We start from the raw sequence: 24177 nt of genomic DNA, 5'->3' as shown, positions 1-24177 counted from the left end.
TACGAACCATCCACTTCCTTCACGCCGACAAACTTTTCCGCGAGTCCGAGTTTCGCCAGCATGCGGCGGGCAACCAACAATCCAGTGGCATAGGCAGCAGCGTAGTTTGTCAGTCCGTGCTCGATGCCGAACAGTGGCAGTTCGTGCGAGTAAGCCGCCATTACAACCTCGTCGCCAACAACCTTCGCGTGGACGATCTGGGCAATCACGTCGCGGTTCGTGATGCGCACCACCAAACGGTACTTCGGGGTCCCGAACTTTGTCTTGTCCTGCAGCACCATGCGGCGGCGTGCGTGGTAATCCGTCTTCCCCTCGCGGCGGCGGCGGTACTTCACCTGGAACCGCTTGTAGTACGCCTTGTTCTTCACAACCTTAACGAATGTCATCCTCGTTTCGGGACTCTTTCTGAATTCATATATGTGTGCGTTAACGAGTGAGTACGTCAACGAGGTGAAAGGAAGATGGATCCAAAACAGGGGGAAAGACGGAAAAACAATTTCAGGTACGAGGGAAAGGTACAAGGTACCGGAAGGATTCTAAGGCACGTTGTCATAAACAAACTACAGCAGCCGTGTGGGTTAGAGCCGACAAATCAGGTGAAAAAAATATTATCCATCAAAATAAAAAGTAGGTGGGATTGTCACGCCGGCACCGCGTCTGATCCGCCCCGGGTTAGCTCACTACAGAGCGTGTCTTCCACCTGGAGCAACACATGACAGGAAGTTGCGCCAAGTACCTTACTTCGCACGGTCACGGATGCGCTCAATCACAGCGGCAACCTTTGCTTTCGCTGCGGCCTTCTTCTCGGCACCAGTTAGCTTCACCGTGTTGTACTTCTTCGGTTTCGCCTCAGCGGGGCGCTCCTTCTTGGCACGTCGCTTCGTTGGGTCAGCACGGATGGCAGCATGCGCACGTTTGTACATGCCCTCCATGTCGTCGGGCGAAACCTTTGCCGCGATAAACTTGGAGAACTGGCAAGTCTTTTCGTCGGGGTTTGAGCTTGCCTCCTCACGCACCTGCTTCAGATAATCCGCAACGTGGCGGCCGAAGATACGATCGCGGTGTACCTTTGCGTTGAGCGCATCACTCTCCTTGTTGTAACCGGGGAACCGATTGGGGCGGTGAGGTACGGCGAGGCCACCATCCACAGCACCCTTCAACACACCGAACACGCGAGCGCCAGTTGTTGTGCGGGCCAGACCCACGTCAAGGATCGCCTTGAAGGGGAAGCGTGACTCGTCATCGCCCTGGTCGTCGTCCTTCGTGCGCACAGCGGCGTACGAACCATCCACTTCCTTCACGCCGACAAACTTTTCCGCGAGTCCGAGTTTCGCCAGCATGCGGCGGGCAACCAACAATCCAGTGGCATAGGCAGCAGCGTAGTTTGTCAGTCCGTGCTCGATGCCGAACAGTGGCAGTTCGTGCGAGTAAGCCGCCATTACAACCTCGTCGCCAACAACCTTCGCGTGGACGATCTGGGCAATCACGTCGCGGTTCGTGATGCGCACCACCAAACGGTACTTCGGGGTCCCGAACTTTGTCTTGTCCTGCAGCACCATGCGGCGGCGTGCGTGGTAATCCGTCTTCCCCTCGCGGCGGCGGCGGTACTTCACCTGGAACCGCTTGTAGTACGCCTTGTTCTTCACAACCTTAACGAATGTCATCTTTGCGTGAAAGTTCTGGTTTTGTGGTCCCACCTTTTTTTGTGTGTGCGCGTTTATTGTGGAAGAAGGAATTGTGTAGAAGAGAGCATTTTTGTTGCCGATGGAAAAGTACGATACCTATTTTAATTCTACGTGTACTACTATCCTTAAGTGATTAACCCGTCTCACTTTTGATTTAGCATTCCAAGCATATACTTCCTGTCCTGTTTATTCGTATGCACGTATATTGATTCACTACAACACATTTGATGTTTTCAATAAAGCAATATCCTTTTGTCTACACATGTTCCCATATTCTTACTTTTCCACTTGATTATTAATTTATACATCCACTCCCCCCCCCATGCTATGTTAGCGTTTTGGGGTCTTAATGCCCTCTGCGTGAAGCAATGACCGCATGAAGTGAATATCTGACTCCAGCTTACTCTGTTGTTTCCTCTTCCTGTTCAACTCGCAGTGTGCCTTATCCATTGTTTCTTTTGCTTCAAATAACTGGGCGGATAGTTTCCCATACGCCTCTTCCAGATCCCGTATGTGTGCTCCCACATCCCGGAGCATGCCGCTGTAGTTTAGTTCGTTGTAGCCTTCGTTCAGAGTTGGTGAGGCGCTCGTGCCTATACGCGTGACGCGCATGACCTTGAGCGCCATTGCTGCTGGTGGCACCGCTTCCCAGATTGCTCCCAGGTCGGCGCCTTTTCTTTCCTCCTCGTGGCGGACGTGAAGGCGTGTCGATATTGGCGGTAAGTTTGAGCAGTTTTCAGGCACCTTCGTGGGCCTCACGCTGAAGGAGTCAAGAAGCACGCGAGGGTGATACCGGCACATCATGCCTTCGGAAACCGAGGCAAATGCCCAAGCCTGATATTCGTCGGAGGTGGAGAAGTGATGTGACGCAGTAGGGTATTTGTCAGCGATGATAATACAGCCGTAGTTGGAAATGGGAAATACCATACCGCGGTTGATAGCTATGGAATTACCTTCCTTTCCCCTAAAAGGATGAAAGTTATGACCCTGTTCCTCTGCAGCAGTATCCAAGCTAACCGTGCGGACCCTTATATTGAGCGCTAGACATCCCTCCATCGCGTCTATGAGTGGCCGAGCGTCACTGTCGCGAACTTCCTGCGGAAAACGATGCGCGTTGATGTGAAGGACGCGGCGAAGAGTGGCGGTCCCTTCGCTGCGACAGCGGAGATAAAGCGCGGCCCGGCATCCCATCACCCGTGTGAGGAGCGACTCCATCATGAGGAAGAGACATGTTTTCAACGATGTGGCTCCCGCCTTCAGCTCAGCATGATAAAGGGAAAGTGGGCCCCGACACAATGCTGGGTTGGGCCGAGGTGTATCTTCACTCCCCTCGCGGACCTCTTGATTTGCCTTCCGTATTTCCCCAGACACCTTCGCACCACCCGAAAGAACGGCCGATATCGACTCTTTCTCTTTCTGCTTCATATAAGCAAAGAACTCGGTCAGCTGGCCCTCTACCGCTCTCGCAAGCTCCGCTACCGCGTCCGCAATTGAACATCCCACCGCTTTCAGGGTCTCGGCATTCTTCACACAGTTCTCACCCAAACAAATTTTTCCGCATGCCGGGTCGAATGAGACCACGTCGCCGAAGGTCACAGAACGCAGGGCCTGTGAAAGATGGTTCAGTTGCGTGAGCTGCGTTTCCGCCCTTTCGCATAATATTGTTGGCACTTCGCCCTGCATTCATGCGGCGTGCTTACTGCTGCAGTTCCACAGTGCGCAAACATATGTCGGTGTGAAGGAGGAAAAGAAGAAAAAGCAAGAAGGATCAAACACACACGCACACATGACACAGCGAACATGAATTAAAACATAAAGTAAGATCACGCATGAAAGTAGCAAAGGGAATTACAGCGCCCCACACAATTAACAAAAATCACGCAGTTGAACTCGCTCGTAACACCGGGTCACACTGGCTTTACCTCCGTCCCCTTTCCCCTACACATTTTCCTTCTCGTCAATGGTTCGTCGTATGTTTCTTAACGTACACTTCCCTCTTCCGCGTTCTTTTTCAGGCTCACGGTTGTTCACTTGTTTCCCGCTCATACTGCGGAGGAGGGAGTATACATGTAAATAAACATATATATTAATATTTGCGTTTTGTGCACGGGGGGACCTGTCCAAACCGCAACGCTCACGTCGGTACTGGTAAGTTTCCTCACGCGTGCCCATTCATACACAGGACCATCCCACTGGGAAAGACCACCCTTATTTCCTCCCTTCTCCGCTCAACGCGTGCAGGCACAAGATTGCGCAGTCAGGTAACCACAGAAACAATCGGCGTGGCCAATTAGTCAATAAGTCGCTTCTTTCGGAAGTATCGCTTAAGGTGCCACATTTCCCACAAGGAAAAGATGATGAAGAAAGTAATGATAGCCGCGGCACAGAAGGCCACCTTCGCAATCACAGACTCATTTGCATTGCGCATCTCTGCTTCTTTTTCCCGATAGTACAGGCACTCTGTGTGGAGGGAGCGCACTGCATCTTCTAACACCCGCAACTCCACTTCTATGGGCCGTAGCTTCTCCTTGCCGGTGAGATTTGCGTAATCGTTCTTTCCGCTTCCGAGTCGAAAGTCGACACTCACACTCCTTGCCATTCCCTCCGACTGCTTGACGCCGGTGGCTACGCGAGAGAGCAAGCAAAGAGTGAACTCGCCACCCTTTGTGATGTACTCCACCATGCTTCCGCGATCCTGGCCGACGGTTGTCATGTACATCTTCCCCGCAGGCCCCACGACGTACGCATCCACAAACTGAGCGTACCCTGGCAAAGCCGCGTAGGAGATGCGGAGCTCCGTGCCACTTGGAACCTCCTCGGAGAAGCACCGTTTTTGATTGGCTGGCAGATCAAAGGCAAACCCATTCACCAGAAGGGAGCCATACAAACAGAGTAGCCCGACCCCTAACAACAGCATCGACATTCTGTGGCCGGAGGCTATCCGTTCCATCAATATTACTGTCCGTGTGTGTACGCGATCAATTACCTACTTTTGTTAGCGAGCCGAAGAACGGTGCGTTAAATTTATGAAAACAGGAGGAGACAATCGCAGTGTGTGCATACTCACTAAGCTCTGAGAAAAATACAACCCAAAGTGTGTGTGTGTGTGTGTGTGTGTGTGTTTGCTTACAGGTAGGTTGCAAATTTATTTTCTTTTGAAGGCACATACCGAGACTTCGTCTGCGTGCGCGCACTCTAGCACTAACTTAACTGGTGAGGTCTCACGAGTCAACAACGAGGATGGTGAAACGTGCGGAACTGTGGCTCGCAAACACTATCGAGCCGCATGGCACATAAATCCTGACAAGAAAGAAGGGGGAAACCAAAACACCAACGATGAATAATCGAAACGATATCGATAATGGCCGCCACCAGGATCACTGGTATGTCGCTTCCATGCTCATACAAATGTATTCACAGGCATCATGTTCTTTTTAATCCTTCAATGTCCACCATACCATTCCGCAGCTCTTCAACGCACACGTCGAGACTATGTTGCTCCTTGAACCACAATCGAACACCATTATTCGCTGCACTACTGCCATTGCGGCAACAGCAACCCGTTCGGTACAAAGCAGTACAACGACGCAAAGGCCGGTAGAGGAAGATGAAGAGAAGCAGGACATAGCATATCCATACTGATGACGCTATAACAGCGATAAAAATGGCGCGAGTTGCTTTCCCGCGCACATAGAGCGCCGACACATCAACGACGGTAAACAACAAGATCGCTACGAGGCACATGGCAAACCACGCGCGGAGGGGCCTCATCGGAGCGATATGGAGCGGATATCAGCAAAGGACAAACGAAAAAAAAAGACGCTAAAAATTCGGCAACGGCTGCCTTCACACGTACTACTGTGCGCCCTAACCACAAACTAATGTGCGTAAAAGAAGTTAAGAAAGAGAAGGGGGACAGCAGGCAACTGTATGAAGTAGGGAAGACCCAAGGCCTCGTGATGGAAGCTACCACAGTGCTGTTGTTGGAAAAGATGTGGGGAGAGCGAAAGAGTGAAGAGAAAAAAAAGGGTTTCATTCCCTGAGAGACCAGGTCCTCCAGGCTGCTATATATGATTGGGTATATGGTAAACACATGGCGGCGAGGGAAGTAACGAAAACACCAGAAGCAACCAATAAAGTAAAAATAGTCGTGGTGATACCTCAGCCGGATCACAACAAGAACAACAAAAGAAAGACCGAAGAAAATAGACAGAGAGAAGAATTGAGGGAAACACACAGTATGGGTGAGTTACAAACATAAAACATGAGCATGCCGCAGCTTGGAGGGCCATTTTACTCTCCCCCACGTTCTGCTCACCCGTTCATTCGATCCCGCTTTCACCCAAGTCTACATACAGAGACGAGGAGGACGACAGCAACGAAGGAGAATTGCCACCCCTGTTGCTACACTTTACGCAAAAAAAAAAAAACGGCAGAAGGCAAACCCAAAGGAGAAAAAGCAGTTCCCACAGCACGGACAGTGATTGTACAAGCACGTATATACATACATAAACACAGAAACAAATACATATATACATACACACATATACGTATATATGGCGCGTTACAACACGTATCACCGTTCTTAATTTTGATTTGTATACTCCCATCCCCTTCATTTAGCTACTTTATTTTACACATCCTTCCCCCTCCCCCCAATTTTCTCCAATGCTTCCCATATTTTCGGCTCTTAACTAGGGTTATTGGCTAAATACTCCGCGGCAATCACGAAGCCGAGCTCGTTGGACGGATTACCGGGACCTACCGGCAGCCTCCCGCTAAAGTACTGGACGTAAATTTCCAGCGCCTCCCGTCCCGTGCCTACGACCCACGGCACGTTTGAGATCCACTCGGAGCCCCTGATGGTGCCGTTTTGCAAATTCGCTTGGTAGCGACCTGTTATCTTGCTTTCGAAGTGCTCGCGTGATCCGAAAAGAATAATTGGTGTCGGAGCAACAGCACCCACCTTACGCCGCACCTCTTCCAGTGCATATTCGAAGTCTGTGCCGATGCCTCCCATCAAGAAAATGGGAAAGTCCAGGTTGAAGTCCGACTGGCGTTCCACGAGTTTGTTCCAACGGTATGTCATAAATGCCTCCACGTACGGGTTTTGAACCTGCTCGTTGATGGTTGCTCCAGGTTTGCCCGAGAGTGAGGCAAAATCAACCAACATACCACAGGACAGGATGCCCAGATTCTTCGCAACCCGGTTTCCGACTTCCATAGCTCCTGGGCCGCCTCCCGTAACAAGTGCGAGCGATGTCTTAGGGTTTAGCTGAGGATGTTTACATTCTTCCTTCAGTTTCAGTAATCCCTTAAAAAGGTAATGGAGTTCGTCTTCAAAGGTACCCTCCACAAGGTTCGAGCCGTACACGCCAAAGAAAGTTGCAAGCAGATATTCCCTACGCTTCTCGGTCGGGGCAAACACCCCAACGTCACGGTCCGGTCGGCGGACATATTGAAGGATGGTCTCCCGCTTCATATCAACGAAAAACACATCGATCCCGAACGTATCCAAATCGGTCAGGAAGGCATGATCATCCTGACTGAAGAAATTGCCATGCCGTCCGGAAGCCCTGGAGAAGTATATGGCCCGAACCCTCTGTGCAACGCTGCAGGAGAGAACCAGTGACTTTAAAGAGGGAGACGGAAGGTTTCTTGTTAGAAGAACACCCTCACTGGTTATATCACCGGCGGCAATTGCTGAGAGAATGCCATATTCACATTGTTGATAAATGTTCTGCTGGGCGAGTTCGTGACGCTGCTCCGGCGTATCGTGATCGCGATATGAAATGTCCGTAGGCTCTGCTGTCACCCAGTCATTCTGCTCCAGCTCGTTAAACTGCCCGCCCTTGGTGATGAAAGTGCAGCAGCACATTTTCGCCCTTGGCATTGTCTTGAAGGCACGGAGAACGTCCTTTTTGGACTCACAGCGTTGCTTGAGAGTCTTACGTAGGGCATAAGGCACATGTTCACGGTACGACTCCAACGTGAAGAACTCCATTGGGATATGTGTAAGCTCCTCCGTGGAGTCCCCATAAAACGCAAAAGCGATGTCTTGAGGCTCAGTTACTCCACACGGGCTGGGCTCTAGGATTCCGGGTCCAATCAACTTTAGACCCTTAGGAAGCAGCTCCTCTACCACACGGGCGAACATCGTGCGCATACACAGCGAGTAACCACAAACAATAAGCATTTCACCTGGACGCGCCACACGGGGCATACCTTCGCAGTGTCGTTGATGCAGGCGAAGGAGATACTTGCACTTCACGCCCTCCTTCAACGCCATGCCGATGGTTGGGATAAAACCGTGCACATCGTCACCGTACACTGAAGCACCGTTACGAAGAGGAAGGAAAACAACGGCGCGGCCCCCCACAAGCCTCACATCAAAAGATGATCCCGAACTGCCGTTGTACTTGAGAAGCAACTCGCCACCACAGTTCATCATGTTAAGCAACCGATCAACGTAGGCAGTCTCTCGCACCCGCCGGACTCCCTCCGCAGCGAAGAGTTTGCCAATATGTGCGCCCACCCTAATGTTGCTCAGTGCCACGACAGCAAGCGGCGAAAGTGCTCTCAGCTTCACGTGGACCTCTACCTCTTGCAAGCTGCAGTTTAACTTGATTTTCTCGTCCTCAGGTTTAATACCAAGCTGTGATAGAGTAGACTTGAGAACGAAATGTAGCGGCACACCGTCTCGGAATCCTCGGAACTTTTTTGGTATACCTTTGCAGACAACAGTCACTTCCAGAAGATGTTTATCTGCGGAGGTTAGCGACATAACCCGCCCATGTTCTGTGATAAGGTCATACGGGTCAGAAAGTTTGCCTCTCGTGGAGGTATAACTTGTATTGCCATCACCACGCTGAATGACAAATTCTGGGAGCCACTGCCACGGCATGCAAAATCTGCGTGACGAAAAGAAATAAGGGATGTGCAATTAAATTTTATTAGTATCCTCTTTTTTACCTCCTACTTTTTCCCGTCACCCTTCAGAAAAAAAATAAGAGTAACAACAATATGTATATGGGTTTCGTCTCCCCTGTTTAACGCCAATGGACTTGAAGACGGGAGAGAAAAACAAAACAAAATAGGCAATACAAAGAAAGGAGGGGAAAACGAATGAAAGGGGGGAATTAAGATGAGTTCGGAGACAGTTAGGGCAACTAGCGCTCTACAGGTGTGGTGAAAGGAAAGATTATTAGAACACTTCACCTCTTCCTTTACGCAGCACGGCGTCCTCACTGCACGATCCTCAACGCGTACAGTGGGAGGCGTTACATATAATATATATATATATATTATATTATATAAAGAAACAATGGGGGTGAACAAGGAGCCCCACGCCGAAACGACCTTTGTAGCCTTTCCTCCTCCCCCCCCCCACCCTACTTACAGCTGCACACTTGTTAATCGAGAACAAATAACGTCACAAAGCACTTAATTGAGGAAAAGAAAAGTGGTGAGGGAGCTTCCTTTCCTCCTCTTTCCTACTCGACGCAGGCCCTATCGCATGTATTAGCGCCTCCGTCGTGCGTTCTTACCAGGACGACGCTTCACACCTCCTGGTCGTAGATTCTTCTGCCGAGGGGCCCGAGTTGTGCCCCCGCCACGTACCCCTCTCGCAGCTCCTCTCCCCTTTGAGCCGCTAGTCGTCTCATCAGCATTGAGAATGTCGTCCAAGTCCTCATTTCCTTTCCTTTTACGGCGCCACTCGCTTATGCGAGCCCCCATGTCGCGCTTGTACTTGGCGCGTTGGCGAAGAACCTCCGCCTGGACCTCTTTGCCATACTTTTTCTGGTCCTTCATAGCACGCCGGTGGGCGCGCTCCTCAATTCGGGCCTTCGACTTCTCCATTGCAGATGCGATGCGACTCATCTGCACGTCATCTTTGAACATTTCGGCATAGTAGTCGTCGGGGCGCTTCCAAGGAACGTCTCCCGCCTCGAGTAGCGATATACCACGCACAACCGAGAGCAATGCCTGTTGAATGAAGGCTTCCTCACGTTTCGGGTCATCGTCGGCGTTCAGGTCAGAAGGCAACGGCTTTGTCGACGTAAGAGCCATTCTCTCTACCCATTGTGCCGGCTCACTGAACTCAACAGTGGTGAGTCGTTCAGCATTCCCATTTCCTTCCCTATTGTCGCCGGGTGCCGTCTCAACCTGTTTTTCCACTCGGCGCCGCTCTTCCCCCCGCACTGGAGGAGGGTCAACCCCATCAGTGCTGAGCTTCCTTTTCTTGCTCTTACTGACGGCCACATCGTACACTGGCATCACTTCTTCTAACCTTCGAGTGCGTCAACGAACAGAGGGAAGACTTGATCTGAAAAAAAAAGTGGTCGCGGCGACCAGGACATTAGAAGGGAAAAAAAAATTACGTAGCCAATTCAGCGTCCAGTTCAAAGAAGTTGATTTCACCCATTCTTGAGCAGTACCATCGTGAGTGGCGGTGGCCGAGGAGTGAAGGGAGTACATGGTGATGTGAGAATACATGGGCATATATATATATATACAACTTCTAAGCGTACCTATTCCGTAATTCAACCTACAGGGTGCTGCTTGATCCCGTGATGCCGTAGCCCTTCAAATACTTCTCGTACGCTGACACAAGTGCCTGCTGCTTGTCGGCTAGATGCCCAATGAGATGCTGAAGATTTCCAATTATCGCATCTTTTTCTATCGACAAATCACGAACACGGCGCTCAATCTCACTGATACCGTCAGGATCAATGTTGGCCCTTCTCAACAGTTCCGTCAGCCGAGCGTCACGCCCCTCTAGTTGTGTTTGCACAAGTTCCAGCTTGCTTTGAATAAGAACACGCCTAAACGTTGCTTTTTGCTGGATCTCCTGCAACATGTCATTATACTTTTTGAGGATGATGTCGCGGTCCTCTTCTAACTTGCCAAAGCGCTGAAACAGTACTTCATGTTCCCACGAAAGCGACCGCAACTCCTGCTCACACTGCTGCACCTCGGCCTTCATTGCCTTCAACTTTTCCTTGTCACTTGCATAATTAACAAGTTCCTGCTCAAGCTCCCGCTTCTGCCGTTGTAACTTCGCTAGGGGTTCTGTTAACTTCCGGTTACGCTGCGCCACATCCATCATTGCCCGCTCATTGTGTGCCTCCGTTCGCTTTCGGGCATACACCTCATCCTTCAACGTGCGAATCATTTCCATGTTGTTCGACGTGATCTCACTGTAGTAGTCCTTCATCTCCTTAAATGTACGTTCGTGCATCTCACGAAGTTCAGCGATGTGATCCGCCTTCCGCTTCTCAACCAGACCAACTTCCTCCCTGCACTGTTGATCCATCTCCTCGCGCAAATCTCTCGTCTTTTTCTCGAACATAAGATGAATTTCTTTCATTTTGCGCTCAAACGAAAGCTGCTGCTCTGCAATTGCCTTGTCGTGTGCGGCGATGAGGGCTGAAGTCATTTCTCGGTGCTCGTTTTCTTGTTCACGCAGTAGTAACTTACCGTCATGGATTTCTCTAGCTGCATTCCTTTCCTTCTGCCGATATTCCTCCTCACGAATTGCAAGGGTCCGTTCGGCCTCACTTGTCATTTCAGCCAGTTGCAGCTGGTGCTCGTACAGCAGATGCCGAATTTTCTGCTTAAAGACCTTCTTTTCTACCTCGTGTCGCTCCTCGGCCTCCGCCTTGTCCCGTTCACGTTGACGACAGGATGCCTTCAACTCCCCCAACTGCTTTTTTGAAATCTCCCAGAAGGATATAATGCGGTCCCGTTCAAGTTGAAAATAGTTCCGCATCGCCTTTGCCTTTTGGAGGGCATCGGTGGCAAGCCACAGTTGACGTCCATCTGGCGGCGGCTTCCCGTCCACCAATGGAGGTTCAGGTGCCTGCTTCTTCCCCTTCCCACCCTTTCCTGATCCCTTGGCCTTCGCTGCCGCTGCTTCCTTCTTTGGTGGCATCAACCAATGGTGGCTTCCAAAGAAAGGAAACGACTAAACTAAGTGAAAGAAAGGGGGAGAAGGGAATGGAGAGGATGGCCAAGTGAGTACTCAACAGCCTACCCACGCAGAACAAAGTTTTAACCCCAGGTGGCCAGGCGGCATCCGAGTAGCCGTACTGCGGCTTAAACGCTGGATACTCCCATTCAACACAGCACAATTTTCCGCAGCATATCAGCGCGGGTTCACGAAGTTCTGTGGTTGACCACGGGAGCGCTTTCCGAAGGTTTTGCAACTAGCTGATCCCATGAAAAGCAGCGAATAATATAGCTGTCGAAGTGTCTTGTTGTGTATTCCAATTCGCTCTTGCAGTAGCGCTGCTGCACAGCGATATATTGGTTGATGTAGTAATAAAGTATGTCATCGACATCTCCATTATAATACGGTGGCTGGCATCCAGCACGCCGTTTATTGTTCTGTGATATGAACTCGCGCAGAAAGTAGTAAATGGCCTCCACTGTTGCCAAATAAGTGGGATCATTATTCTGGAAGCGCCAGAAGAGCGAAGTCTCTGCCTTTATCCGTACATGCCTAAATTTAGAGAGCCGTTCGTCACGAGCCATCGCCTTGCTTTGCTGCCACGTTCCGTCAATGAATACAACGTTCTTACAAGAATCCAAGTTCTCTAAGCTTTCCAGCTCCGTGCTATCGGCGCTGGGATAGAGCAACAGCGTCGCTTTCGGTTCAAGATCAGTAGGCACGTGAGGGTAATCGATGATGTGCAAGTCCGGTGAAATAGTTGATGCGGCCAGGCTTGTGCTCTTACCCCGCGTTTCGCCAGGGTGGAGGATGACATACACATTAAGTGGAAGCTTCAAGGGTGGGGGTTGGCTCTCCGGATGCACCACTATCAGACAATCGTAGCAGTAATACTGACGGCGCCTGCCGCACTTTGGGCAGAGTCTGCGGTCATTCTGCTCCCGCAGGCGGTAGAGTGGGATGGAAAACCGTAGGGACCGTATGAAGTCTACCACTTTCTTGCACCGCTCCTCATCGTCATCACTGTACACTTTGCGCGCGCGCTTCATCACACGGCGAGCCAACAGTCAACCCTTGTTAAACGAGGTAAGAAGGGTGTAGGAAGCGTCAAATAGAGATAGCACAGTATCGGCGGTATGGGGAGATGAGAGGTAACGGCAAAGAGGCAGAATTCGACGGCCACTCAGTGAGTATGCCCCTGCGGTGGTTAATGGGGTTTAAACCAATGAGAAAGGGGGAGGGGAAGTTAATAAATGACGTTGTCTATGGGTTGGTGAACAGTATGAAATGTCATACTTGGTCGTCGACACTGCTCAGGCTACACTCCCCATCAGCTGGCGTATACCACAGAAATGTCTTCCCGAGCGAGAATGGCCCTGGGTTGACGATACGAACCCCCTTGTAGGAACACTCCCACTGTTCTGTGCTGTCGCACATAACGAGAAGATGTGGAAGCACTGGTAAGCAGAGTGCCTTATCTGCTTTCCACAAAATCCCCTCCGTCACCCCCGGCGCCAAGTGCGCCTCGTCCAGGATAGTCTTTGCAATACTTTCAAAGGAAATAACAGGCGTGGATGCCTCATGCCGGGACCACTCGAATGTGCGCTCCTTCTCCCGCAGCGACCGAGAGAAATCCCGACGAACTACTATCATTTCGTGCGTGAAGAAGCGCAGCCGGCAAGGGTTAGGGGCTAAGACAACCTTCTTCAAACGCGCCTGCAAAACTTTGCCAAATGTGCTGACAATAGGTGGCTGTGGTAAAACGCCAAGAAGACCCGTAATGTCGCCACACCCAGGAACAATAACCACCTGTGTGAGTTGCGCAACGCTCGGCGCATTAACAGTAATTACAGTCGCGAGAATGTTCATAAGTGATCTGTAGCGATCACAGCCTTCGAAGGGTTCGGGAAGATGTGAAACGTCATCGTAGTGAATCGGGCTGGAGCAAAACTCGCCGACCATAACCAGTGTAGTATCTGTCAGCTCAGCTTCCGACCGGTTTTGCATTTCTCTGAAGAAACTTATGAGACTATCGACGGTTGAGCGCTGGTCAAGGTGAATCTGCGACATCACGATTACCACAGAGCCCAACGAAGTTTTCTCCCGCCTAAATGCCGCCACAACGTCATCGGGGCGTCGACCGAAAAGATCAAAATCAGAGCCAACGACCCTCAGTGTGTCTTCGCGCCTCTCTGCGGGCGGGAGGTCTACGCTAGCCACAACAAACAATCCACCAACCCACTGCCCCTTCACCACAACGAAAAATCCTTCTCCCACGACGCCAACAGGAGGGTGCACACACCCACGCATGATAAGCTTGACGCGACCGTAGATGTCTTCCAAATATGTTGCGCTGGAATGTTTGACGAGCATTCCCAGAACGGCTACGGTGTCAGAGGGGTCGATCCCTTCGAGGGCAATTGAGGGGACGAGGGAGGGGAGGCCTTGGTCTATTGGTTGCTTGCTAGAATCCCGGGAGAACAAGCCACTCCTTAAGCACCTTTTTCTGGCAAAAAGGTAGCGTTGGTTAAGTACTGTGAACCGATCACCGTGTTGTCGCGTTGACTGTACTCTTACCTCGCCGCTCCACTCATCAATATACGCATAGGGCGTGTCATCCAGCGATAGCACATCAACAGTCGGCACAACACCGTCGATCGCCCCCTGTACCTTAGATGAATGCAAAGATACAACAGATTTCACTTTTTCACCGTCCACAAACCTTTCCAAGCCGCAAGCCCTATGAAGAAGCGCAAAAATGTCACGAAGCGCGTTACGTTGCGCGTCGATATTGCCGTTGAGAGTGGCGAGGTAGTCAGACAGTCCCTTTAGAGCGAGGGGGTGAAGGCGAAACTGATGCGCCCGAGCTAACTGTTGGATATCATTACGGTAATCCATTGTAGTTCAACTGCAGTTTTGAAAAAAAAAAAATAGTACAAGAGAATGTAAGGATGGGAGGACATAAAACGGACACTGGATAATAGGTTTCCCGTGCGCACATGTACAAGTCAAGAGCCACAGTGAAATTATTTGGTGTACATAAGTCCACAGGGAGTTAACCAGGTGCTTGCCACAGGGGGGGGGAGCATATCGTCCACCTCATGATCGCCTCTTCGAACTCCGTGCTTTTCCAGGGCTTTTGCGTCTTTTCTTGACATCACCATTTTCCCTGCCTAATATTTCAACATTCCTAAGGAGCAAGGCATCCGCATCGTAAATGTCATTGCGGTCAAATGGCAGTGGCTCAGCGGCTTTGATCCACCGCAGCGGGACAGGTGGTAAGATACCATTAGGGGCACTGAAGTACTTAGCTGCAGCCTCATATATGCACTTGATGAAGCTGCTTGCCCATAAACACCAATCTGGATGGAAGAATAAATCCTTGAACGTCTCCAGATTAAAGTTAGGTTCTTCCGCCTCATTGAAATACCTCAAAACACCTTCCAATTGCTGTATCCGTAGTTCCGTTGGGAACTTTTTGTCAGTAATAGTGTGTTGCGCCTCACATGCCTTTTTCACAATGTCGACCTCCACGTCACCGGAAACTGGGTTCGATGGGATACACCGGAAGCAGTGGTCCAAAAATTTAGAAGACGTGCTCTCCTCCGTTAGCCCCGTAAGAAGAACCTTGCAGACCCGCAGGCAGTCAATCTCCGCAGAATTTTCAAGCCTAAAAAGACTGGTAATTCGGTTTCTAAGATATTCATTGGAAATACCCACAAAAGAAAGATACTCGTGAAAACAGGCTTCTGTAATCTTGAAATCATTGAGAGGCCGAGCAAATCGACGAAATCCCATCCATACACCTTCCAGACAGGTGTCCTTCCACTCATCCTCCAATTCTAATTGTCGAACTACTCGCGGATCCCGGGTTAGACGGCGCCGCTCTTCATAGCCCAAATACCACGGTTCGACGCTCCTTTTGGTCGTCTCATTCAAAAAGACGTGAATGCCCCGCGGCCACGACCCCAACGTAGCGAACATGACTACTACTTCATGAAAATATAAATAAAAGTGAATCAGCAACACATTAAAGCAAAGATTAGTGCATGACTCCTCGCGCACAACTGGTGTGCACCCACCCGACAGCAGTAACAACAAAAAAATGCTTATATGTCCTCAATATGTCTCTCCGTTGCATTATTTCGTGAGCACGTGCTCCGCAATACAATTTACCTAGCATTCACCGTCCCTCGATGTCACCAACGTGTTTTCCATACCGTAGCAAAAAAAAAAAAACAAAGCGTGCATGGGGAGAAGGGGCATTCTTGTCACAAGAGCTCGGGCGGTAGAAACGGTTCATTTAGGGGCACTTATCACTCCGGAGAAAATATATGTAAGTGTAAAGACAGAAACCGCAGGCAACATGTTGCCCCAGTCAGTTCAACGGTATATTCACAAAATACAAAATTAGTAACTGGATAGGCTCTAATCACTCATCCAGCGCACTACATTGCCTAGTCCCGCATAGTTACGCTGCTGGATTCTCCTTGGAAGCAAACGTACACACGCTAAGAGTGGCTGCTCAAGCGCAATCACTAAAAGAAAAGCAAAGAGACTCGGGAAGCAGCCAAAACAAACCGGCTGAGCGTTATACAGGATGGATGAAAGAGCTTAATTATATATATGGAGGAGAGAACATGTCGTGACACTCCAACTGTTCATATTCCAACAGCACGGACGCCCCATAATCGACTTGCCAAGGCTACGTCAAGCGAATCCAACACGGGCACGACCCCCCCCCCCCCCCCTCTATGTTACCCCACAATAATAGAGTCGCTCTCAGCGGCGCATCCAAAACATTGCGATCAGCAGAAATGCCCGACGGTAACTAAGGTGTTTGCCAAATACCCCCCTCCTTGGAAAAGATGTGACCGCAAGGTGTTTGCGGGCGGAGGTACCTTCGTAATACATTTTTTTTTATCGGTGTGTGACCCGCAACCGGTAGGGCAGCGTTCAAAGTTTTCCGTAGCGGACCTGCCGACGGATTCCCGTTACCTGGCATCAAAAACAGCATGCACCTTCTGTAGGTAGTGAATGTAGGCGCTTATGCAGCACCTGCCACATGCTGACGCCCTCCTCGAATTTACTATTCAGCGTGAAGAAAGCAGAAGTACCCAGAATGTGCCTGGTCAAAAAAAAAAACAAAAAAGGTAACATGGACACTAAGGCAATATCAAATCATAGGGTCCTAAAAAGGTAGGTTAGACGTGCTAGCGCGAAAAAAAATGAAGTTATTTGCCAGCCCAGCAGAAAAAATGTCACCCTACGTACACGCCTTCAGCAACTTCTGTAATTTATCGATCTCCGAGAGGGCTGCCGAATGTTTTTTCCGTGTCACGGCAAGCTCTTGACGCACTTTGAGCAGCTCGTCCACTAGTTGTTGGTTGCGTTGGTGAATGGTGTCGCTCCTAACACGTTCACGAGAAATTTCCAATTCATGATTGATAAGTCCCTCTTTGACTGCATCGCCGCCCATGTTACGAGACGCTGCCTTCCCACCAGCCTCCAACTTTTCCAATCTTTGCTTCAGATACTCTTGGAGTTCATTCGCTCGCTCCTGGTTAGCATCGGCACGCATTGCCTCCTCGTGCAGAGTTCGTAACAGGACATTGTTGAGCAGGTACGTTCCTTTTGCATCTTGCTGAATAGAGAAGCAATATGCACCCATAACAATCGTCATGCACCACGCCGCCGTCATGGTTCCCTTCGCAGCGGGTGCCAACCACCACATTTTAAACCTGTTTAAAGGGGAAGCAACGTCGCGCCATGGCGTGGAATCACCAGGGGCCTGCCGGTGCACTCCCTCATGAAATGTCGCCTTAGCGTACCGATGAGATTCTGGTGGAACAATCATAAGAGAGAAGGCAGTACGGCGCATCTTATTCTCATTAAAATCGTGCAATGGCTTTTGAGTTTCGATAAGCGAGGGCAAAAGTAAGAGAAAATAACAGTACTACTCTTTCAAAAGAAGTTAAGAGGGGGGACGTGTCTGAAAGTACAACAACAGCTATCGTCATAGCGGTGACATACACTTTTCCCCCTTTCCATCCCCATCGATTTGTACGAAACGGTGCGGGTAACAAAACACCACATTGCGAGAATAGAAATTTGAAGTCGTTCGCGGTTGCGTGAGTCTTAATCATCTCTTTTCTTCACTCGCTTCAGTAATCCGCTTATGAAACCCACGACCCCTGTCTTTTTCCCATCAACGTGAAAGGCCGCGCATAATTCGCGGAATCCGTCGGGAGTCTGCAGAACCAACCCCAACGAAGCAGCAGCAGCGGATACTTGAGGGTTTATAACGTGCTCCACAATACCTGATGTCGAATCGGTTCCCTCGGGTAAGAATGGATGCAACCTACACATGAAGTAATCGGGATCTGCTCGTAAGGCGTCCACAACTTTCGCCGAACCCACAATGCTTACCAAGTCAACGTCTTGTTCCCTACCTCCACGAACGTTGTTCAGAGCCGACGCGAAATAGCCCTCAAGTCTCGCACGGGCTTGATCAGTGAGTGGTGAGGTGTGGGTATGCAAACTCCCAATAGCTGAGGGATTCTGGACAAGTGAATTCTCCACTGCAGAAAAATAGGTGTTGTCATTGTCTGTTGACTTTTCCTGCATCCAGAAAAAAAGCGGCGGTTGGGCCTTGCCAAAGTCGAACAGTAGCACTCTACCAGTAGTGCACGTATCAACTCTGCTGAACTTCACTTGGCCCAAGGGAAGATCGTAATGTTCCGCATGAGAACCCGATACCCAAGTCATCTTTACAACACCATTTGATTCCTTTGAAAAAGATAACGTGCCCCTCCGCGTATCCGCAACAACTTTGCCATCCGTAAGAAGCATTTTCCCAGCACGGAATTGTATGAAACAATTATTACTGCCAACGCCCTTCATCCCTTTTTTTAAAAAAACTACAGCTATTTCAAAATACCAGGAACAATGAGCTGCGATGAAAACTAACAGTAGCAACGAAAGAACTCTTTGGGTGTGGGAGGGACAACGTCGGAAACAGTGTCAGAAACGGAGCAAATACAATCGCAAAAATCCGTCGAAAAAAAAAACAAGAAATAATGTACTCAATACCCCTGACGCCGTTTCACTACGATAAAGTCATACGCCACCTTAACCCCTATCAAGTATCAACCTCATGCTATCGGTTCTTCTATTCTCCGCGATATCCTTTCCTTTTTTCCGCCAAAGCACCCACCAAAATTTTGATCACCTAAAACACCAAATGTAGCATAATGCGTTCCCTAGTACGATGCTTGCTTAACACAACCAAGTTTCAGCTCAAATGGCAGCCAATCCAACGGTGTTGGGTCTCGATATGTCATCGGACCAAGTGGACTAGCGATCTGCAGGCTTCGAAGGCGCGCCCACCCAGGCATCGGTGTCAGACATCGGTCCTTTACATCTTCGTAAGATATGTGCTCCGTCATGATAATCATATCGCGGTATTGCTGGTACGTGCCCACCACCGTTATGGCGATGCAAACAAGGCATATGGAATATCCGCAGCTAATCAACGGGTACCTTCTTCCCTTGAATAAGAAGCCCCATTTTTCTTGGGAACCTGCTGCCGTTGATACGTAGCCATATTCCGTTTTAATATTACCTAACTGAAGCCTAGTAGCCTTCGATAAGGCTGGCGCCAAACGAGAGCCAGAAGCCCACATAAGTCTCTTTTCCTAATGGTACCTGCGTGCGACACCTATCTCTGGTTATATGCAGACGTAAAACATGACAGTGATGAAAAATGAGTACAAGTCAGAAGCAATGTTGGGAATGAATTCTATTACTCGTAGCACATATAAACATAAACTGTGCAGACTTTCTACGAGTCAGTGTTAGTGAGGAGGAGTGACGTGGGTAGAGAAGGCACCCGCTGTACAAAAGAACATAAGGGAAACATCCTTTGCATAACGGTAAAAAACGATACAGCAAATGGAGAAAAGATTGACATGAAGACCTTGGCATGCGCACACGGTACTATACCCAAAGGAACACAGCAAACAATGAAAAAAAAACACTGCAGGAACGCACTTCTAGCAGGAGACGAGAACAACGAGATAAACCACTTAATCTAACCGAGGAAACAACAATAACAGCAACACAGCAGAAAATAACAATGACCGCAACAGCACTCGTATCCGTCTCGTACTTCCTCCACAAAGACACACTGGATGATACGCCCACAAAAAAGGCTGTGACTATGAATTACAGGGAAACCGAATCATCGGGGTGCGACAATGCTGTAAGGAACTTCACTAATCCCACCCAGATATTCAGCGCGCGCTCACTCAAATTTGCTACCCAATGCTTCCTCCTCGTTCCCCTAGCGCTGCACTCGATTGTATGGCTCAATGGTTGCCGACCTACACGCTCTAACTCTGTGCAAGTGCTGTTTTCTGCGTAACGGTACACATCCCCCATGGTAAAACGGCAGCTAAACTCACCTTGCCGGTGTCCTGCCGCAGCGAGGACGCCGGTGGTTTCCTATTTTCACCTTCAGTTTTGCTGCGCAGCCACAAAACAGATCCTAGAGCCCGCACGGTGGCCTCGGAATGCATTCGCGTCACATGCGTTAAGACCATACACCCGAGCTCTGGTAGATTTCCACACTTTGCCTGCTTCATGAGACCATCCGGTACACTGAGCTTCAGCTCCAATTTACCCTATAGATCCCTTTCTATCCCTTACTGGCATTTCCTCGCCCTCTCGTTTTTGATTCACTTCAGCGGTGCCTTTCGGAGAACCTTCTTCATCAACTTACTTCTTCGGACGCCCCGCTCTTGGCTACGAGAGGGCAATACATTTGAGCCCACCGCGGCAACAAGTGCTGAAGCTGTGTAAGGAGAGGGATTGGACTTGTTCACTGGGATTCCCTTTTATGCTGGGTGTTGCCGTTATTCATGTTGCTGTGATACAGAGAGCGGGGTGCCGAGGGCTGCACCACTTTTGATCGATCCGCAAACGAGTCAAAATTGTGTAACTTCCCCTTATGCAAAGCAATTTGCATGTGGTAGCAGCGGTTGTAAAGCACAACAACAGTTCCTCAGAAAATTACATGGAGCGTCCAAAACCGGCTCAGCACCTGTCCTTCACTTCCTTTTTAGGGACGCTCAGGATCGCTTCACCAATGCCTCTCCAACCAGCCACGGCACCGCTACGGGAGGGGAGGCTTTTGGCGTACTGTTCACTGCCACTCCGGTGATCTGAACTTCCAAACGGTGTGAATGCACCCCTTCACGGTAAATGCAACGTTATTTCTTTCAATACTGAGGGCATAAAGGTTGGAGGTTTGTTAAAACAGGAAAAAAACGACGTTGACCCTCGCTGTTTCACGCATTACAGTGCAATGTTTTTTATCGTTGTTACTGTCATCCACTTGCGAACTCAGCTCACAAGACATCCGTTCACAGAATTCACTCATTTGGCGGTGGGTTTGGCGCCACCGACCATGCGCTTTTTTCGGGAATATACCAGATTGCGGTTTCAGAAGCCCACACAGTTCATGCGACTGTGCCCACGACGTAGACATGTTACGCAAATCTGTGACACTTTTAATTTGCTTCGCCCATTGGGAATTCCCTCTAACCACGAAGAATGCATAGCAACATCGCTCCGAGCAGAACTACTTCTTGACAAGATTCTCTACATCTCCTAATGATAGCAGAGAGCAAAAAAACAAGCAAAAAAAGACAGAACAACAGAGGTGGATAGAGTATACGCAAAGCCGGCGCCACTCGCCACTATTTCACCATCAATATAGTCGAACACCGCCCCCATATGAAAAGGCGTGTTGGACCGATCAATGCAACTCAGGGCGAACGGCTGCGAAAGATTAGATAACGTGGCTGCAGGACAGTGTGGCAATGCTGGATGGTCGGACCGCGTACAATGCCATCCACAGACGCACATAACTGACAGCAGTGTATGAAGACGCTGCGTGGTCCCCGCCAGGGCGCCTCGTCCACCCCTTCAATGGATCAGCAGGAGCAGTGAGCTTTTACGAAAACGGGCGACTCCGCCAAAAATGGCAATATACGGGAAGAGAGTAAGACAGGGGATGGCACTAGAGTCCTTGGTTTTTTCGATCACCACTCTAAAAACGCTTCATGACTCGCAGCAAAGAATCCAACAAGCACTTTACGGCGTATCTACTCGATATCATGGTACAAGCAACACCAGATAAGGTACAACATGCTTACAAGACGATAGCCCAACAGATAGAGAAACTCGGAATCGTCAACAATGCGGACAAAACCGAGGTCCTCGAACTGACTGGGGACACAGGCTTTGGGACAGCGGTGAAGGCGTGTGCGCGAGTTCTTGGAGCGTACGTGGCCCCGGATCCAATGAGCGAGGAGATTCGGGAGGGGGTGGAGAAGAAGGCGATGGAAACAGACCGCCTCTTCAAGGCAATCGTGGAGCTACCCCTCTACAACAGGACACGATGGAGGATTCTGGCGATGTCGGCAATGCCAAGGATCACATTCCTGTTGCGGAACCACGATATGCAACACACACACCAGGTGGCTTCCTGGTTCGATGAGAGGACCACCCAGGTAATGGAGCATATTCTCGGGCAACCCATGACCGAAAGGGCCCGGAATATAGCGGCGCTGCCCGTAAGCATGGGCGGCTGTGGAATTAGGCGGATGGCCCAAGTGGCAGAGTACGCCCACCAGTGCGCCGGAGAGAAAGGTCTCCAGCAGAGGAAGACGGAGGAGGCTGACCAAAGACAGCAAGACGACCTCTACGCCACCCTTGGGGGTGCTGATCGTCAAGTCTTTACAGCCAATACCGCCGCCGGAGCTGGCAGGCCCCTCACGGATGCTCAGGTGAGGCTGGACGATGCCACTTTCGGAGTGTACCTGCGGGAACGTTTACTTGTGAGGGTACTACCGGAGGGGGTCAAATGCCTATGTGGTGAAGACGCGAGCAATCACCACATCCACACGTGCACCAAAGTGCACAATAAACCCAGGCAGATGCGACACGACATCATTAACAGCGTGTTCGCAAACGGCCTTCGCCTCTGTGGGTTCCAGTGCGCGACGGAACCACGCCTAAATGAGGTGAGCAAGAGGAGGCCGGACATCCTCATTGCGGGGTTGGATACGTACGCGGTGACGGACATCACGGTGACGTATCCAGGGCGCGTGACCGTCGGAAACACCGCCCAAGGTCAGCGCTCAGTAGCTGCGGCAGATCCAATGAAAGCCGCATTGGTGCGCTTCCAGGAAAAGGAGCGCAAGTACAGCTACTGGGCGATACAAAATGGACTGGCCTTCGCACCATTTGTTATGCTTACAAACGGTGCTATTTTCGGCAAAAGTCGTGACTGGCTTCGCCGCGTCCTCCGGGGCCAGGACCACCGACTTACGGTAACCACCGCATTCGACGGGATAACTGCGGATGTGGTGGCAGCCGTCCTCCGCGGGAATGTTCACGTTTACAGCGCGGCAGAGGCAATGGAGAAAGCCAGAAGGCTCTAAAATAATATATGGAAACAGAAAACCCAATGAAAATAAGTGATAAGATACTATTAGAACAGTTTTTTAAATCTGCCTTGACGATTGATATTGCGTGTAACGACTTTACGGAAACGAGATAATTTTGAATTAGGAGAAACACATCTGGCGGTTCGAACCATTCTCCACTGGTCGAAGCTAAAAAAGGTAAGGCTGGCCACCTCAGAAAAAAGAGACTAAAAAATGGAGAAGAAAAAAATTATATTCAGCGCCAGAAGATAATAAATTAAACGTTAGCCTTTAAAGAAATAAATCATGGTGTATTCAAAGAAAGAGGATTTCACTGGCCTTGGATATGTATATCTATATTGCGCTATGGTTATCCTTTTCAACATGTGGAAGAAAAGATGAGGGGACCTGAAAAAGAAAGTCACCCACAAATGGGGGGAAGGCACAAAGTATAAATTAAAATGAGTTCGAACGATATTGAAAAACCTAACCATTACGACCGGTCAGATATTGTGTTTAAAAATAACTCAATTGAGATCTTTGAAAAGCACTATCTGACCAGTCGAAATGGTTAGGTTTTTCAATATCGTCAAACTCATTTTCGATCCTTCATTTTTTCATATAATTTTCCTGTTTTTGCCCTTCCCCCGCTGTGGCCTTTAAAACAATTTCTTTGAAGAATCGGTGTTATATACAGTGGAAAGATCTCGTTGAATAAGTTGAAATACGTGCTCTGATCATCCAAAATGGTTGAAAGCTTCCATGTGATCAAATTTTGAATACTTGCCCCTAAAAAGGCAATGAGGAATTTTCCCCCCCCGGAATTTTTGCCTTTGACCCCTAAATTTTCTAAACCATTAGGGAAGCTCTTTCCAAAATCGGCAAAAATTCCCAAATACCCACCGTTGTTTCAAAAAAAAAGGTAACAAGGAAAAAGGCTGAAAGGCAAAAAAAAATGTCGGAAAGAAAAAGGGAAATTTCCCCTCCCCATGAGTAAAAGGAAAACCTCCCCAACTCATATGCTTTAAAAGGCCCCCCCGCCACA

At 49.6% G+C, this 24177-nt stretch overlaps 18 protein-coding genes across 18 annotated transcripts; 4 read left to right on the top strand and 14 right to left on the bottom strand.

Annotated features, from left to right (window-relative positions):
• Positions 1-2: 2 nt before the first annotated feature.
• On the bottom strand, positions 3-386 carry TbgDal_IX9380 (60S ribosomal protein L5, putative, (fragment); the record flags this gene model as incomplete). Its single annotated transcript, XM_011778826.1, has 1 exon — positions 3-386. A coding segment is annotated over one exon (384 nt), but the record flags the coding sequence as incomplete, so codon positions are not given.
• A 351-nt stretch (positions 387-737) lies between these two features.
• TbgDal_IX9370 (60S ribosomal protein L5, putative) lies at positions 738-1664 on the bottom strand (the record flags this gene model as incomplete). The annotated part of the gene is made up of 1 exon (XM_011778825.1): positions 738-1664. The coding sequence occupies one exon, from the start codon at positions 1662-1664 to the stop codon at positions 738-740; it is 927 nt and encodes a 308-aa protein (XP_011777127.1).
• A 351-nt stretch (positions 1665-2015) lies between these two features.
• TbgDal_IX9360 (hypothetical protein, conserved) lies at positions 2016-3368 on the bottom strand (the record flags this gene model as incomplete). Its single annotated transcript, XM_011778824.1, has 1 exon — positions 2016-3368. The coding sequence occupies one exon, from the start codon at positions 3366-3368 to the stop codon at positions 2016-2018; it is 1353 nt and encodes a 450-aa protein (XP_011777126.1).
• A 607-nt stretch (positions 3369-3975) lies between these two features.
• TbgDal_IX9350 (COP-coated vesicle membrane protein gp25L precursor, putative) lies at positions 3976-4635 on the bottom strand (the record flags this gene model as incomplete). The annotated part of the gene is made up of 1 exon (XM_011778823.1): positions 3976-4635. One exon carries the CDS (start codon positions 4633-4635, stop codon positions 3976-3978), a length of 660 nt encoding a protein of 219 aa, XP_011777125.1.
• A 473-nt stretch (positions 4636-5108) lies between these two features.
• On the bottom strand, positions 5109-5456 carry TbgDal_IX9340 (hypothetical protein, conserved; the record flags this gene model as incomplete). Its single annotated transcript, XM_011778822.1, has 1 exon — positions 5109-5456. One exon carries the CDS (start codon positions 5454-5456, stop codon positions 5109-5111), a length of 348 nt encoding a protein of 115 aa, XP_011777124.1.
• Positions 5457-6375: 919 nt separating this feature from the next.
• TbgDal_IX9330 (hypothetical protein, conserved) lies at positions 6376-8589 on the bottom strand (the record flags this gene model as incomplete). The annotated part of the gene is made up of 1 exon (XM_011778821.1): positions 6376-8589. One exon carries the CDS (start codon positions 8587-8589, stop codon positions 6376-6378), a length of 2214 nt encoding a protein of 737 aa, XP_011777123.1.
• Positions 8590-9206: 617 nt separating this feature from the next.
• On the bottom strand, positions 9207-9962 carry TbgDal_IX9320 (rRNA processing protein, putative; the record flags this gene model as incomplete). Its single annotated transcript, XM_011778820.1, has 1 exon — positions 9207-9962. One exon carries the CDS (start codon positions 9960-9962, stop codon positions 9207-9209), a length of 756 nt encoding a protein of 251 aa, XP_011777122.1.
• Positions 9963-10233: 271 nt separating this feature from the next.
• TbgDal_IX9310 (trypanin-related protein, putative) lies at positions 10234-11619 on the bottom strand (the record flags this gene model as incomplete). The annotated part of the gene is made up of 1 exon (XM_011778819.1): positions 10234-11619. The coding sequence occupies one exon, from the start codon at positions 11617-11619 to the stop codon at positions 10234-10236; it is 1386 nt and encodes a 461-aa protein (XP_011777121.1).
• A 224-nt stretch (positions 11620-11843) lies between these two features.
• Positions 11844-12686, bottom strand: TbgDal_IX9300 (hypothetical protein, conserved; the record flags this gene model as incomplete). Its single annotated transcript, XM_011778818.1, has 1 exon — positions 11844-12686. The coding sequence occupies one exon, from the start codon at positions 12684-12686 to the stop codon at positions 11844-11846; it is 843 nt and encodes a 280-aa protein (XP_011777120.1).
• A 241-nt stretch (positions 12687-12927) lies between these two features.
• Positions 12928-14535, bottom strand: TbgDal_IX9290 (DNA polymerase epsilon subunit b, putative; the record flags this gene model as incomplete). Its single annotated transcript, XM_011778817.1, has 1 exon — positions 12928-14535. The coding sequence occupies one exon, from the start codon at positions 14533-14535 to the stop codon at positions 12928-12930; it is 1608 nt and encodes a 535-aa protein (XP_011777119.1).
• Positions 14536-14736: 201 nt separating this feature from the next.
• Positions 14737-15621, bottom strand: TbgDal_IX9280 (hypothetical protein, conserved; the record flags this gene model as incomplete). The annotated part of the gene is made up of 1 exon (XM_011778816.1): positions 14737-15621. The coding sequence occupies one exon, from the start codon at positions 15619-15621 to the stop codon at positions 14737-14739; it is 885 nt and encodes a 294-aa protein (XP_011777118.1).
• A 1282-nt stretch (positions 15622-16903) lies between these two features.
• Positions 16904-17518, bottom strand: TbgDal_IX9270 (hypothetical protein, conserved; the record flags this gene model as incomplete). The annotated part of the gene is made up of 1 exon (XM_011778815.1): positions 16904-17518. The coding sequence occupies one exon, from the start codon at positions 17516-17518 to the stop codon at positions 16904-16906; it is 615 nt and encodes a 204-aa protein (XP_011777117.1).
• Positions 17519-17775: 257 nt separating this feature from the next.
• Positions 17776-18540, bottom strand: TbgDal_IX9260 (hypothetical protein, conserved; the record flags this gene model as incomplete). Its single annotated transcript, XM_011778814.1, has 1 exon — positions 17776-18540. One exon carries the CDS (start codon positions 18538-18540, stop codon positions 17776-17778), a length of 765 nt encoding a protein of 254 aa, XP_011777116.1.
• Positions 18541-18899: 359 nt separating this feature from the next.
• TbgDal_IX9250 (hypothetical protein, conserved) lies at positions 18900-19322 on the bottom strand (the record flags this gene model as incomplete). The annotated part of the gene is made up of 1 exon (XM_011778813.1): positions 18900-19322. One exon carries the CDS (start codon positions 19320-19322, stop codon positions 18900-18902), a length of 423 nt encoding a protein of 140 aa, XP_011777115.1.
• A 299-nt stretch (positions 19323-19621) lies between these two features.
• Positions 19622-20062, top strand: TbgDal_IX9240 (conserved hypothetical protein, unlikely; the record flags this gene model as incomplete). The annotated part of the gene is made up of 1 exon (XM_011778812.1): positions 19622-20062. One exon carries the CDS (start codon positions 19622-19624, stop codon positions 20060-20062), a length of 441 nt encoding a protein of 146 aa, XP_011777114.1.
• Positions 20063-20280: 218 nt separating this feature from the next.
• Positions 20281-20499, top strand: TbgDal_IX9230 (hypothetical protein; the record flags this gene model as incomplete). Its single annotated transcript, XM_011778811.1, has 1 exon — positions 20281-20499. One exon carries the CDS (start codon positions 20281-20283, stop codon positions 20497-20499), a length of 219 nt encoding a protein of 72 aa, XP_011777113.1.
• Positions 20500-21004: 505 nt separating this feature from the next.
• TbgDal_IX9220 (conserved hypothetical protein, unlikely) lies at positions 21005-21313 on the top strand (the record flags this gene model as incomplete). The annotated part of the gene is made up of 1 exon (XM_011778810.1): positions 21005-21313. One exon carries the CDS (start codon positions 21005-21007, stop codon positions 21311-21313), a length of 309 nt encoding a protein of 102 aa, XP_011777112.1.
• Positions 21314-21764: 451 nt separating this feature from the next.
• Positions 21765-23147, top strand: TbgDal_IX9210 (SLACS reverse transcriptase, putative; the record flags this gene model as incomplete). The annotated part of the gene is made up of 1 exon (XM_011778809.1): positions 21765-23147. The coding sequence occupies one exon, from the start codon at positions 21765-21767 to the stop codon at positions 23145-23147; it is 1383 nt and encodes a 460-aa protein (XP_011777111.1).
• Between the last annotated feature and the right edge of the window lie 1030 nt (positions 23148-24177).

Source organism: Trypanosoma brucei, chromosome 9 (assembly GCF_000210295.1).
Source record: "Trypanosoma brucei gambiense DAL972 chromosome 9, complete sequence".
Lineage (NCBI taxonomy): Eukaryota > Euglenozoa > Kinetoplastea > Trypanosomatida > Trypanosomatidae > Trypanosoma > Trypanosoma brucei.
Note: the sequence above shows the minus strand (reverse complement) of the source record. Positions and strands in the feature narration are given on the sequence as shown.